The sequence below is a fragment of the Sinocyclocheilus grahami genome, unplaced genomic scaffold, assembly GCF_001515645.1.
Source record: "Sinocyclocheilus grahami isolate Dianchi unplaced genomic scaffold, SAMN03320097.WGS_v1.1 scaffold358.1, whole genome shotgun sequence".
In the NCBI taxonomy this organism is placed as follows: Eukaryota; Metazoa; Chordata; class Actinopteri; order Cypriniformes; family Cyprinidae; genus Sinocyclocheilus; species Sinocyclocheilus grahami.
In genome coordinates this window covers 344128-359016 of record NW_015505537.1, presented here as the reverse complement: position 1 = coordinate 359016, position 14889 = coordinate 344128, and the positions used below count along the sequence as shown (strand labels likewise).

Below are 14889 nucleotides of genomic sequence, written 5' to 3'. Positions count from 1 at the left end.
GTCGTCTGTCTGTCTATCTATCTATCTATCTATCTATCTATCATCTATCTCTCTGTCTGTCTGTCTGTCTATCGTCTGTCTATCTATCTATCGTCTATCTGTCTGTCTGTCTGTCTATCGTCTGTCTATCTATCTATCGTCTATCTGTCTGTCTGTCTGTCTATCGTCTGTCTATCTATCTATCGTCTATCTGTCTGTCTGTCTGTCTATCGTCTGTCTATCTATCTATCGTCTATCTGTCTGTCTGTCTGTCTATCGTCTGTCTATCTATCTATCGTCTATCTGTCTGTCTGTCTGTCTATCGTCTGTCTATCTATCTATCGTCTATCTGTCTGTCTGTCTGTCTATCGTCTGTCTATCTATCTATCGTCTATCTGTCTGTCTGTCTGTCTATCGTCTGTCTATCTATCTATCGTCTATCTGTCTGTCTGTCTGTCTATCGTCTGTCTATCTATCTATCGTCTATCTGTCTGTCTGTCTGTCTATCGTCTGTCTATCTATCTATCGTCTATCTGTCTGTCTGTCTGTCTATCGTCTGTCTATCTATCTATCGTCTATCTGTCTGTCTGTCTGTCTATCGTCTGTCTATCTATCTATCGTCTATCTGTCTGTCTGTCTGTCTATCGTCTGTCTATCTATCTATCGTCTATCTGTCTGTCTGTCTGTCTATCGTCTGTCTATCTATCTATCGTCTATCTGTCTGTCTGTCTGTCTATCGTCTGTCTATCTATCTATCGTCTATCTGTCTGTCTGTCTGTCTATCGTCTGTCTATCTATCTATCGTCTATCTGTCTGTCTGTCTGTCTATCGTCTGTCTATCTATCTATCGTCTATCTGTCTGTCTGTCTGTCTATCGTCTGTCTATCTATCTATCGTCTATCTGTCTGTCTGTCTGTCTATCGTCTGTCTATCTATCTATCGTCTATCTGTCTGTCTGTCTGTCTATCGTCTGTCTATCTATCTATCGTCTATCTGTCTGTCTGTCTGTCTATCGTCTGTCTATCTATCTATCGTCTATCTGTCTGTCTGTCTGTCTATCGTCTGTCTATCTATCTATCGTCTATCTGTCTGTCTGTCTGTCTATCGTCTGTCTATCTATCTATCGTCTATCTGTCTGTCTGTCTGTCTATCGTCTGTCTATCTATCTATCGTCTATCTGTCTGTCTGTCTGTCTATCGTCTGTCTATCTATCTATCGTCTATCTGTCTGTCTGTCTGTCTATCGTCTGTCTATCTATCTATCGTCTATCTGTCTGTCTGTCTGTCTATCGTCTGTCTATCTATCTATCGTCTATCTGTCTGTCTGTCTGTCTATCGTCTGTCTATCTATCTATCGTCTATCTGTCTGTCTGTCTGTCTATCGTCTGTCTATCTATCTATCGTCTATCTGTCTGTCTGTCTGTCTATCGTCTGTCTATCTATCTATCGTCTATCTGTCTGTCTGTCTGTCTATCGTCTGTCTATCTATCTATCGTCTATCTGTCTGTCTGTCTGTCTATCGTCTGTCTATCTATCTATCGTCTATCTGTCTGTCTGTCTGTCTATCGTCTGTCTATCTATCTATCGTCTATCTGTCTGTCTGTCTGTCTATCGTCTGTCTATCTATCTATCGTCTATCTGTCTGTCTGTCTGTCTATCGTCTGTCTATCTATCTATCGTCTATCTGTCTGTCTGTCTGTCTATCGTCTGTCTATCTATCTATCGTCTATCTGTCTGTCTGTCTGTCTATCGTCTGTCTATCTATCTATCGTCTATCTGTCTGTCTGTCTGTCTATCGTCTGTCTATCTATCTATCGTCTATCTGTCTGTCTGTCTGTCTATCGTCTGTCTATCTATCTATCGTCTATCTGTCTGTCTGTCTGTCTATCGTCTGTCTATCTATCTATCGTCTATCTGTCTGTCTGTCTGTCTATCGTCTGTCTATCTATCTATCGTCTATCTGTCTGTCTGTCTGTCTATCGTCTGTCTATCTATCTATCGTCTATCTGTCTGTCTGTCTGTCTATCGTCTGTCTATCTATCTATCGTCTATCTGTCTGTCTGTCTGTCTATCGTCTGTCTATCTATCTATCGTCTATCTGTCTGTCTGTCTGTCTATCGTCTGTCTATCTATCTATCGTCTATCTGTCTGTCTGTCTGTCTATCGTCTGTCTATCTATCTATCGTCTATCTGTCTGTCTGTCTGTCTATCGTCTGTCTATCTATCTATCGTCTATCTGTCTGTCTGTCTGTCTATCGTCTGTCTATCTATCTATCGTCTATCTGTCTGTCTGTCTGTCTATCGTCTGTCTATCTATCTATCGTCTATCTGTCTGTCTGTCTGTCTATCGTCTGTCTATCTATCTATCGTCTATCTGTCTGTCTGTCTGTCTATCGTCTGTCTATCTATCTATCGTCTATCTGTCTGTCTGTCTGTCTATCGTCTGTCTATCTATCTATCGTCTATCTGTCTGTCTGTCTGTCTATCGTCTGTCTATCTATCTATCGTCTATCTGTCTGTCTGTCTGTCTATCGTCTGTCTATCTATCTATCGTCTATCTGTCTGTCTGTCTGTCTATCGTCTGTCTATCTATCTATCGTCTATCTGTCTGTCTGTCTGTCTATCGTCTGTCTATCTATCTATCGTCTATCTGTCTGTCTGTCTGTCTATCGTCTGTCTATCTATCTATCGTCTATCTGTCTGTCTGTCTGTCTATCGTCTGTCTATCTATCTATCGTCTATCTGTCTGTCTGTCTGTCTATCGTCTGTCTATCTATCTATCGTCTATCTGTCTGTCTGTCTGTCTATCGTCTGTCTATCTATCTATCGTCTATCTGTCTGTCTGTCTGTCTATCGTCTGTCTATCTATCTATCGTCTATCTGTCTGTCTGTCTGTCTATCGTCTGTCTATCTATCTATCGTCTATCTGTCTGTCTGTCTGTCTATCGTCTGTCTATCTATCTATCGTCTATCTGTCTGTCTGTCTGTCTATCGTCTGTCTATCTATCTATCGTCTATCTGTCTGTCTGTCTGTCTATCGTCTGTCTATCTATCTATCGTCTATCTGTCTGTCTGTCTGTCTATCGTCTGTCTATCTATCTATCGTCTATCTGTCTGTCTGTCTGTCTATCGTCTGTCTATCTATCTATCGTCTATCTGTCTGTCTGTCTGTCTATCGTCTGTCTATCTATCTATCGTCTATCTGTCTGTCTGTCTGTCTATCGTCTGTCTATCTATCTATCGTCTATCTGTCTGTCTGTCTGTCTATCGTCTGTCTATCTATCTATCGTCTATCTGTCTGTCTGTCTGTCTATCGTCTGTCTATCTATCTATCGTCTATCTGTCTGTCTGTCTGTCTATCGTCTGTCTATCTATCTATCGTCTATCTGTCTGTCTGTCTGTCTATCGTCTGTCTGTCTGTCCATCTGTGTCTGTCTGTCTGTCTATCGTCTGTCTATGTATCTATCTATCTATCTATCTATCTATCTATCTATCGTCTGCCTGTCTGTCTGTGTGCATTCACAGTTCATGATTTAGCATATTTTATGACTTAAAACAAAAACATAAATAAAACATTGTTTATAGACAAAAATGTTTGCCAAATTATAGGACTGAACTTTTCATTAAAGATAGTAGAATTCATTGTCATGTCAAATTCGCACGTACATAACTGCTGAGTAAAGGTTTTACCGAAACATCCAATATTTAATTATTCTGAGTGGAAAAGCTCAAAGCTTAAAAATGATACAGCTAAAAAATGTCATATAAAACTATTTTACAGTCTCCCACTGGGTGGCGAGCGCACATCTTTTCATTACGGCCGAGGTGAATATATGAAATACAGAAATGGAAACAAACCAGAGAAAACACGAAGTGGGCGGAGCTTGGTGTGTCGTAAAGAATGATTGGACCACACAGCGCCCCCTTACGTGCTTACATGAGTTTACCTCCGTGTGTAACAGCAGTTTCCATTCTAGCCAGTTTCACGCAGAAGAAGAGCTCCACTCCACGTTTGTTTACATCAGCAGGAGGTGACAGAACAGAGGCAGTTCTGACAGTATGGCTCAAACTTTCATGACTTAGTATGATTTATAGCAGCGACTGACCGGGAGCCATGGGCGCGTTAGCTTGTCTTTCTGTGCTGTGCTGGCTGTGGCTTTGCCCGCTGGTGTCCAGCGAACAGGTGGCTTTTGTAGAGGTGTTTCTGGATGACCATCAGCATGTTTTGCAGGGTGAGGTGCTCCAGGGGAGTCTGGAGAACGAGCCCATGGAAAACCACAGCAAAAAGAAACATGACCTCAATGGAGACCTCATATTAGTAAGTGATACATGCATGCAGACAGATACTTGACATAGCAAATTAGTTTCACTATTCTGGATGTCTGTTTCTTGCAAACAAAACATGCATTATTTACTATATAAACACTTTTCTTGTATGTCGTCTGTGCCAGCACTCGTGCACAAATTATGTCAAATATTATAAATAATGACATATTTTAATTATTAAATAATTATGTATATTCTGACAATATAGCACTAACTTGCATCATGTATAAATTAATTGACAAAATAGAAGCATAGCTGTTATAATTATATAAAACTACAAAGCATACAAACTTGCGTTTATTCCTTTCTCTTGTGCTGTTTGTTACATTCAATATAATAAATCATAAACTTAAACCTGCAGATCATATATACCAGACGCTAACCAATATTTTGCCATTATAGCCCTAAAACATGAAATAATACAGACTTTTAAAATGTCAAGCAGCTAAAAATAGTAAATCTCATATAATTTGTCTGTATTAATATTATATTAAATATTACAAATTTACTTCTATGAATACTTTGAGAAAATAAGTGAAAATTATATAACAGTGTATAAACTATTTTGAGAGCAAATGAAATGAAACCAAAGAACATTCTTGCGATCATTTTTTTATTAAAGATTGATTTTATGCAAATTTGTGGGACATATTGTGTCTTAAGCATCAGTGTCATGCTTAATTTTTCTCTCTGCAGATAAAAGACAAAGCTATTAAAGCCAGCAGTGATGGAAAGGATCCGAACCCCTGGATTGGAGTGGTACCTGTCCAGATAAAGGAAGGCACAGTTTCCAGTAACAGCAACCAGGAGTCGTTTGCTGCCTCTGTGGTCAATAAGGTATTCAAAATAATGACTTAAGCATGGTGACTAGGTAGTATTGATCAAACTGACAGATCTTTCCTCCATAGATGAAGCGTGCTCTTGTTTTGGGTGCATCTGCTTTGATCATCCTGGCTTTAAACCAGATACTGTCCGAGAGGTGAGAGCTTTGCTGCTCCGATCCATAAACCTTCAGCTGATCTCATAATGGTTTTTAGATATGTATAAGTAGTATTAAGAAAAAAACTGTTCTTCCTCTGTAGATGGATCTCTCTCAGGTCCTCTCAAAGCCAATCATTATCATTCAGACATCAGAAAATGTCACTAAGCACCTCCTCAGGTAATCCTCCGTCATTAAATTATCGATTTCTTCGGAATAAACGATAAACTGAATTTAGGAATGTGTCTTATTTTGACTTTTATTCAATTAGGGGCCTTCATGCAACAGCAAAAATCACTTACAAGTCTTTTCTACAGGACAGTCTGGTAAGTATCCTAGTTTCACGCATGCCGTGGTTCATTAGTGTGATATTTTTAAATGTTGTGTCAAAGGGGGCCACCCTGACCCTGTGGTCCAGCTGTGGCCGTTCGAGAGGAGGGTTGTACGGGGAATGGCAAGGGGTCATCTGCACCGGGGAGACCAACTCTCAGGTCCAGGTATGTGTTTTGAAGACGTCTCTTATCATCCAGGGTTACAGCTCAAAATATGTCAGCACTGTCATGTAATCATCTTGTGTCTAAAAGGGATAGTTCACGCAAAAAAAATGAAAAAGCTGTCATGGTTTATGGGTTTGGAAGGGCATATGATGACAGAATTTTAATTTCTGGGTAACTATCCCTTAAGGCTCCATGTCATCTGTAAAAATTGAAATGCAGTTGTATTAGTCAGCAAAGATAATTTCTCTTCTTTTTAATTTCCTTTTTGTCCATCTGTCCAGAAATATCTCCAGCAGCTCTGGAACACTGTCGTTCTGGTGGCCCTGGTCCTCTCCACAGGGGTCATAGTTCATGCACGCTGGCAGTACCAGGACAACCAGTTTAATGACGATTTAGAGGTGAACACTGTTTTTGTGTTAAAAAGTTAGAAACATTTTCAGAAGTTCATGACACCCATGTCACTAATTGTGAAGAAAGGAGCAAGTGGAGACTGGAAGGATATCCTGTCAATAAACAAAAGTTTTGAGTCAGTACGATTTTTTTTAGAAGTTTTGTTCAGTAAGAATGCACTAAAAGTATCAAAATTGACATTAATAATGTTACAAAAAAAAAATCTAGAATGGAATTTTCTGTTCATCAAGGAATCCTGAAAAAATGTAACCTCTGTTTCCACAAAAATATTACAGCAGGACAGCTGTTTTCATACTACTACTACTACTACTAATAATAATAAGTGTTTTTCGGGCACCAAATCAGCATATTAGCATGATTTCTGAAGGATCATGCGGCACTGAAAACTGGAGTAATGATGCTTTGCCATCACATTGAATTGACACTTAAAAAAAATATTAAAACAGTTATTTTAAATTGTAATAATATTTGAGACTATTACTGTTTTTACCGCATTTTTGATCAAATAAATGCAGTCTTGGTGAGCATAAGAGGCATGCTCTTACTGAGCCCAAACTTTGGAGTGGCGGTCTATACACTGTACTTAGTTCATAATATAAATACAATTAGAAATAAACTCTTTGTCTTACAGTCAGACCTAAAGCAAGACATTTTAAAGAGATTATCAGCACTGAAGACGAGGATATACCGGCAACCCAAAGTGAGATGTGACCCGACACAAACTCAACCGGTGGAGATGGACAGTTGTGCAGTTTGTCTGGAGCAATACAACAACAACCAGGTGACAGATCCTCTGCACATTCCTATGCTTTTGCTCGGTAGACATAGTATTCTTCCATAAAGAGAGACGGTTTAATCACTGCTCTTTTTGTGTGTGCTTTAGTGTTTGAGGGTGTTACCGTGCCTCCATGAATTCCACAGAGATTGTGTGGATCCCTGGCTACTCCTTCAGCAGACCTGTCCTCTCTGCAAACATAGCGTGCTTGGTGAGAAAGACAGAGATATTGTCATTTGTTAACCATTTGTACTTTTGCTCCATGCACACTGTCATTCAATAGTCGGCCAGCATCCCCATAAGTTGAACTGAACTCTTCCTGCTCTTGTTCTGTTTCTCCCAGGTAATTTTTACTGAGCTGGACCAGGAAGGATTAGTATGAATTGGATTGAATCTTCTGATTCAGACTTTTCATGGCAACTAAACCCCTCCACCGTACTGTAAGGTCAGAATATCTCCATTTGACCTCTCCAAAGACTATAAACCTTGAGTCGTTTTTCAAGAGACCACAGGAGTCAGGACTTAGTAGTTCCTGATCTTTGGTCAAACCACTTGAGAAGTTTCTTGAAGGTAGGTACTTGCACATGGGATCAGTTCTACATTTCTTGAACCGGCTCAACAATTTACAGATACACGGATTGTGAAGTCATACGCACAGCAAAAAACAAAAGTAATATTTCAGAATATTTCTTTAAATTAAGGAAGAATCATACACCCTCAAGTCTCAATTTTTTGTTTAAACAAGGGTTGGCATAAAGCTTGGATAAATTCCTTTGAGAAACGAATTAAGAAATAGTATCTCAACCTTTGATACGAGACCAGGGCTGGTGCCTAACCTGGCCCTTTTCCACCAAATAAGATGCCGTTCTTGACTGAAGTTGGTTGTGATCTTTTGAGAACATATAAAATGTTTCTGGACCTTTAAGCAGAAACAGTATCATGATGTTTGTTTGTGGAAAGGTTGTGCGGTACAGAGCCCCACATGACACAGTAATATCATTGTAAGTTGCGCCATTGTTTGGCTTCGTCAGCTAAACCTCCAGCTCCAGAACTAGCACCAATTTGGTGGAAAAAGAGGTATGTTAATCAGGTCCGTTACACAGTAAAGTGAAAGATACATGCAAGTATCAGTATTCCATACAAAGAGTTGCAATGATGCCCTGTGCCTTCTTGCTACACAGAGCGACTTTTATTATTACTTACAGGGACTGTAAGTACATTTACATGCATTTTAGAAGTTTGGTTTCTCTTAAGTTTAGTTTTGAATTGTCGTTTTGAAATGTTATGTAAATGCTTCATTCTAAGTCAGGTTTTTGCATAGTTGGACTAATTAACCTATGCTACCGTTCAAAAGTTTGGGGTCAGTTTAATAAGAAATTAATACTTTTATTCAGCAGAGATGCAGTATATTGATCGAAAACTTTCTATTCATAAAGGAATTCTCAAAAAATGTATCATAGGTTATTTACTTTTAAGTAGCACAACTGTTTTGAAAGTTGATTTCTAAAGTACCATGCAACATTGAAGACTGGAGTAACGGCTACTAAAAATGCAGCTTTGCCATCACATTAATTTTTTTTTTTAGAAAAATAGAAAATAGTTTTTTTGTTTTTTTTCGTAATACTACTTTCCAATACTTCTTTCAAGAACACGGGGAAAAAAAATCTTAAAATGATAAAGCAATTGAAGCGCAGCTTTTCATTTTCAATTACACATTGTGTCATAAATACTTGAACAGATACATGAAGACTGCAGCTGGTCTATGCTGTAGCTAAACCTGCTGTAGCTTCATTGCAACTGCGCATGTAAATGTACTTAATGATAGGATCTAGGAATATGGAATCTCAAGATTAAATGAAATCTCGATCTGTGCTTATGCCAAATTTCCCCTCATTTCTCACGCTTCAGTCATGATACATGAGCCGTCTTGACTCCACGCTATCTCAGGAGGGCACCTGCCAGACAGGTAGACAACCATTACGTCAAATCACATTAAACACTCACACAAAGAGGAACGATATAGAAACACATTCTTAAGAACAGTATTTATTCTTGTTTTATCTTCTAAAGGCTTGTTTTAATTCAAAAGCTTTCTTAAATATGCTTTCTATTACAAAATGCTTTGAATTTATCCTAGTAAGTAGAAATATGTTACTCCACATGGCAAGAGAACATTGCCTTTTCAAAGTCTATATGAGGAAAAATGATGTCTCTCTCTGCTAGAATGATGAATGCTCACAGCCTTTGGCACAAAATCGAGTCATTTGTGTTGAAATCAGACTCTACAACCTCAAATGGGGAGGTTTCTCAAAAGACTGCTCTGAGGTCAAGTCTTAATCGCGTTTTAAACCTTTAAAGAACTGGAACAGGATCTTATGAGCTGCATTTTTGCTTTGAAAGTGTAACGTACCACATCTTTTGTTAAGCTAATTGTTCATTTATTTTAGATGCTACATTCTCAAACCTGATGCTCCTTTATTTATTTATTGAATGTTCTTTAACAGTACAATAACTGTTCAATAAACTCGTGTGTTACAGGGCAAAAGACATGCCTCCTTTGCCTTACAAAACTGTTTTCTCGTTATACATTATGTTGACTATCACTAGCAAAACGAACGTTTAAAAAAAATAGATGATTATCTTGTTCCCTTATAGACAGATATCCCTGTGTGTTTTACTAAGCACTTCAAACTCCAACTCAGCCTGTTGATTCATACCTCAGAAAATAAACTCACTGAGAACTCATTTTTATTCTGAAAGAATGACAGGTCTATGTAATAGACCAGAGTGTCATCTCGATGCGTATTGATCTTGTGTAAATGAGGAGCTGTATTTAACCTCAGGTACTGTTTTTGCTTTTAGCTCTTTAAGAACTCTGCAATGTGCTGTTTTTCAAGTAAAAGTCTTAGGAAGGGATCATGCCCTTGTTCCTCTTCCTGTCAGCCATCGTTCTGCGATTGTGATGGGCTCCTCTGCTCTTATTCGCTTCTTTTTTGCGACGGTCCAAAACGGTCTCCTGCGTCTGGCCCCGTCCCTTTGGCCCACCTACCACATGACTTGCTGGTGGTGGTCTGTAGCTATCAGGAACAGACAAGTAAAATCAATTAATGACTGACTGATCCATGTTTTAGATTAATTACATGATAACCAGTGCACGTGTGCAGGGTAGCTATATTCCAGTCATGATGTTCTCAAACGTACCCTTTCCTGCTTTGCATAGCAGCTCTCCTGGCCTCAGCTCTCTCTCTGAGGACTGCTGGGTCCTGGACGAAGTGATCCTTCTTCACAGCCTCATTCTGATCAAAATAACCCAAGACAAGACCATCGTAAATAAACGGAAATGTGCATAATGTGAGAACCTGAAACTGTAACTTATTTCAAATCAGTCTAATTTCTATTTACATGGGGAAAAAAAGAAAGAAGGCAGATACTGAAATGTGATCTATAACAAAAAACTAAGTCTAGCATAAGGGACCAAAATTAATTTAAAATAAAAAAAGGAAGTGGTTTATTCAAACCTTGTCCTCTTCCTCCTCATCCTCGCCTGCGTCATCCTCCTGAGCCTTTTTGCCTGTTCTGAGAACTTGTGGGGTAGTAAACGGCCTAAAGGAAAAACACTTACATGTATTTGACTGCAGTAATAATCAGAATTATCATGACTATAAAAATACAAATATTTATGACTGTATTCTTCATCTTCAAACATTAAAATATCAAGCCGATAAGCCATATTGCGAATTTGGATTGTACTGTACTAATATAAATCCACTATTTGCAATGCATTGCTCATCTCAAAAATGGTCTTTGAAAACCCATTTTGATCAGCCACATTAGAGAGAGATGCAAGTTTATGTACATCAGTCACAGCTCATACCTGCGGTTCAATAGTTCATCCTCTTCATCCAGATCATTGGCTCCTATTTGGTTGACATCATACGTGTCGTCATATTCGTCATCATAATCATATGTGCCAAAAGCATCATCATGGTCTCTGGAGGGGTCATTTTCTATGGGAATCTCATCCACCACTGTCTGGTAGGCTTGATATCTCGCTCTCTGCTCTTCTATGTGCTGCTTGTCATCGAGCGTGGCACGCACACTCTCCCCCTGTCTGAAAAATGCAGAGATATTCATTTCTAGTTGACACAAACCATCTTTCACAGCCTGAGCTGAATATTTCATAAGCCCACTTTCACACGGTTCTGATGTCAGTTTACGCTGTACTTGTCAAAGACTATTTTCTCTTGACCAAGTGGAGGCATTAAATATTCAGCAGCTCATTTAAATAATCAGACTAAATTTAGAGTAATGTACTGCAGGGCAGGATAGGGTAATGCTTTTTGGGAAAAGTTGATACTGAATTCTAACTTGGGATCACAGAACTCACCTCCGGCCTTTCCAAATGCGACTCCTGTCCAGTTGGTCACGGTTGAACACGTCGAACTCATCATCGTCAAACACGTTTGATCTGGTGCTCAAAACTGAGGGAAGCTCTTTCTTTGCGGGCCTACAGGGAAACATTACAGGGCCAGTATGCAACAATGAAGTGGACCTGAATTGAACCATAAATCCTAGACATTTCAGTTGAACTTTACCTGGCCATTGTCCTGTCCAGTTTGTCAATAGAAGGAGACAGTTTATCTTCCAGGACGTTGTTAATGACAAGTTCAGAATTGTAGCCATACTCCTCCAAACATGCCAATATGAATCCCTCTCCCAAGTCCGGAAGCAGGTCTCGGATTTGGGACAGCAGAGACTCCAGTTCTCCAGCACTCACTGTGCACACTGCCCCCTACAGGACCCAAAAAAGAGGGTAAAAAAAATACCTTTATTTTACCAGGCAACATACTGTTGTAAATATATTAGCAGCTAATGAACTCACGTTGTCACCCTTACGGGGGGCATCAGTCATAGCTTCCGCTCCTCTCAACTCTTCTCTGTCTCCCAACACTCCTGCTCCTTCCTTCTGGGAAGCTGCTAAATCTCTGCCAGTCTTGCTTGTGGCTCCTGCGCTGTGATTGGCTGATGAGGGGAAGCTTCTCTTTTTCCCCACGCACTCCCAAGCAGACTCTACACCCTGCAAAAGGTAAGACGTCCTGGTGTCGTCTCTGAGTGGACAGATCAAGGAGAATAGCAGAAAATCATAGAAAGGAGCTTAAAAGCTTTTGAAAACGGGCATTATTCTGATTCTCTGTGACAAGGCAAGATTTTGAGATTTTGAAGGCAAGTCAGGCAGAATGAGCTTTGTGGTACTCTACTTGCACTACAGCTTAAATTGACAGTGGATTGACAGCATAAACATTGCTAATGCTGCAATAACCCCACTGGCATGGCAACATTCATTAAATTAATGCTATGCATACATGGTATCGGATATTGGTATTACAGGAAATGAGCACCAGTATTGGTATCAGTGCACCATTAATTATGAAGCGCAGAGGAAAACAATTAGAAATTAGGACAGCTTATTTCTGGAATCAGATGTCATCTTCTCTAGTAGAAGCCTGGAAGATGGCAGAATGCTTCCCCTTTAATTCCATTGGAAATCAGTACACAGTGTTCCACTGGACTACAGTAAAGGATACAAATGAGGGAAGGCCTGCTGAAGGAGACTGATGTCATCTGCTATAGAGAACTGTTCATCATAATCTGCCAGGAATCTGAGAGATAAAGAGAGAAACATTGGCTGTGATCGATTACATACACAACCATGACCTTGCTGAGAAATTTCTGCATAATTTACCTTTTCTCTTGAAGGAAAGCTGTGAAGTTCTGTAGAAGATCATCTATGCAGGATGCCATGCTTTCAGTGCTGTGAAAATGAATGAAACATGGCATATATGGTATTCATTCCTATCTTTGCTTATCTAATGTGGTTTTAAAGCATCTCACCCCTCCAGTATGGGCTGTAAACACGTGTGTTGGAGCAGCAGGTGAGCAATCTCTACCATTTTCTTTCTTGAATGGGATATTCGTCTCCACATGCCCTCCTGTAAACTGAGACAGATTGCATCTAGTGTAACCAATCTGTATAAATTCACGAAAGCGTGCGAGTATGTTTCTAAGAGAACACGTCAGCCATTCTAACCTTTCATTGAAATTTCTCTTCTTCACAGCTTTCTCCAGGTCTGGAACTGCCATCTCATAGAATGACGATAGTCTACATTGAAAGATGCTTCATTCATTATTTTTGTATCAGTAATAACAGCTATGAATTTCTGTCCTTGAGGACACTGTGTGAATTATAGTTTGGATGGTGCGGATGTTTTTGTGACCTGTTAAGAAAGTTGTGTTGTTTGAAGGTAGAACAAGCTTCAGGGAAGATGTCCAGGAAAGAGTGGATAGTAGTGCAAGTATCACACATGTACAACACTAAGTCTGCAAGCTCCTATGAGACATAATCCATATATAAATATAATCATTGCATTTCCTTCTTTCAGGACACTGTGTGAATTAAAGTTAGAGTCAGTATGTGTCTCTGTATTTGTTAAAAAGTTTAAGAAAGTTTCGTTTTGGTCACCTCCTCTGGCATGGTCATGGCAGTTTGGCATTTGTTTGCATTGAGTTTGAGGGGTTGACCAGTTCCTGTGTCCTCTGACTGAATACCACACATCTGTATTATCGTATCAAACACCTAGAATGTACACGCAGAGATTTTAGGAAGTTCAGCTGAATTTGATGAATCAAAGCATTTAGAAATGTCTCATGATCACATGAACTACCTGGCTGATTGAAGGTATAGTCTCATTTAGGTCTCCATAATAACTGGGCTGTTGAGTAAAAATGTTCTCTGGGAAAAAAAAAAAAAGTAAAGTATGAAATTTTAGTTTTAAATATGGAAACCATTGTGAGTGATTAAAAAAAATCAGGTGGGTTCTTAAGATATTTATGTTTTTTAAATTTTTATTATATACATATACTATGATACTACTCGATTTGGTGTACCGATCATTTTATGTAGCAGTTGGGAATTTCCTTTCCCATACAGCACACACAGATCCAGAATTTTGGGAATGTCAAATAGGTAGTTGTTGTAAAGGATCTCTGCAAACACTGCAGGGGTTATGAAGTTCTCCTGAGGAAAAAAAAAAACAGTTTTGAACCCCACTGAATAACAAATATATTGCAATGATATTAATTTAAAACTGTAATGTTATTTAATACAAAACCACCAGCATACATTTACACTATTGATCAAAAGTTTGGGATGAGTAATATTTTTCTTTTTGGAAAAAATGAATGCTTTTATTCAGCAACGATGCATTAAATTGATCAAAAGTAACAGTAAAGATTTTTTATTATGTCACAGAAGGTTCTATTTTAAATAAAGGCTGTTTAACCTTTTATTCGTCAAAAAAAATCCTAAAAATATTAACCAGCACAACTGTTTTCAACACTGCTAATAGTAAATGTTACTTAAGCACTAAATCAGCATTTCAGATTAGATTCCTGAAAGATCGTGTGATACTGAAGACTAGAGTAATGGCTGCTGAAAATTAAGCTTTGCCATCACAGGAATAAGTGACATTTTAAAATATGTTTATATATTTCAAGTCTTGGTGAGTATAGAAGACTCAAAAACGTTAAAACATCTTACTGACCCCAAACTTTTGAACAGAAGTGTATCTACTGTATGACTTATTGCCCGTCCAAAACCACACTGTACAATGATTATAAATCTTAAACAAATAATATAGTTACACAATATATTTTATTATTGTTTTTAGCTTTATTTTTAATTTTTTTCATTTAAATGTTAAGTTGTTGTATGCATTTGTCATTTTTATTTACTTTCTTTATTTTTAAAATGTGTATAGGTAGTATTTATAAAGTTGTAGCTTTTAGTTTTGGATCTGTTTTTAGTTGTTTTAATACTACAACTGATTGCTTCTGTTGTCCTCATTTGTAAGTCGCTTTGGATAA

The 14889-nt window shown here is 38.6% G+C and overlaps 3 protein-coding genes across 3 annotated transcripts in view; 1 reads left to right on the top strand and 2 right to left on the bottom strand.

The window, feature by feature from the left end:
- The window catches only part of LOC107548915 (protein HIRA), a 25492-nt gene extending 21542 nt beyond the window's left edge, over window positions 1-3950 (bottom strand). The window contains exon 1 of the mRNA XM_016229789.1: window positions 3916-3950. Within this exon, the coding sequence (XP_016085275.1) occupies window positions 3916-3950 (35 nt within the window). The remainder of the gene's footprint in view (window positions 1-3915) is intronic.
- A 54-nt stretch (window positions 3951-4004) lies between these two features.
- Window positions 4005-8321, top strand: LOC107548928 (RING finger protein 215-like). The gene is given in 11 exon segments (XM_016229802.1): window positions 4005-4296; window positions 5001-5141; window positions 5213-5267; window positions 5270-5283; window positions 5387-5463; window positions 5555-5609; window positions 5676-5780; window positions 6062-6178; window positions 6823-6972; window positions 7075-7177; window positions 7310-8321. Coding segments are annotated over 11 exon segments (1035 nt in total). The 5' UTR covers window positions 4005-4092; the 3' UTR covers window positions 7324-8321.
- Window positions 8322-9047: 726 nt separating this feature from the next.
- On the bottom strand, window positions 9048-14080 carry LOC107548944 (activating signal cointegrator 1 complex subunit 2-like; the record flags this gene model as incomplete). The annotated part of the gene is made up of 15 exons (XM_016229818.1): window positions 9048-10043; window positions 10168-10262; window positions 10485-10569; window positions 10841-11077; window positions 11354-11473; window positions 11562-11758; window positions 11849-12074; window positions 12552-12626; window positions 12710-12778; window positions 12859-12963; window positions 13055-13126; window positions 13242-13354; window positions 13487-13600; window positions 13689-13756; window positions 13912-14080. Coding segments are annotated over 15 exons (1917 nt in total), but the record flags the coding sequence as incomplete, so codon positions are not given.
- Between the last annotated feature and the right edge of the window lie 809 nt (window positions 14081-14889).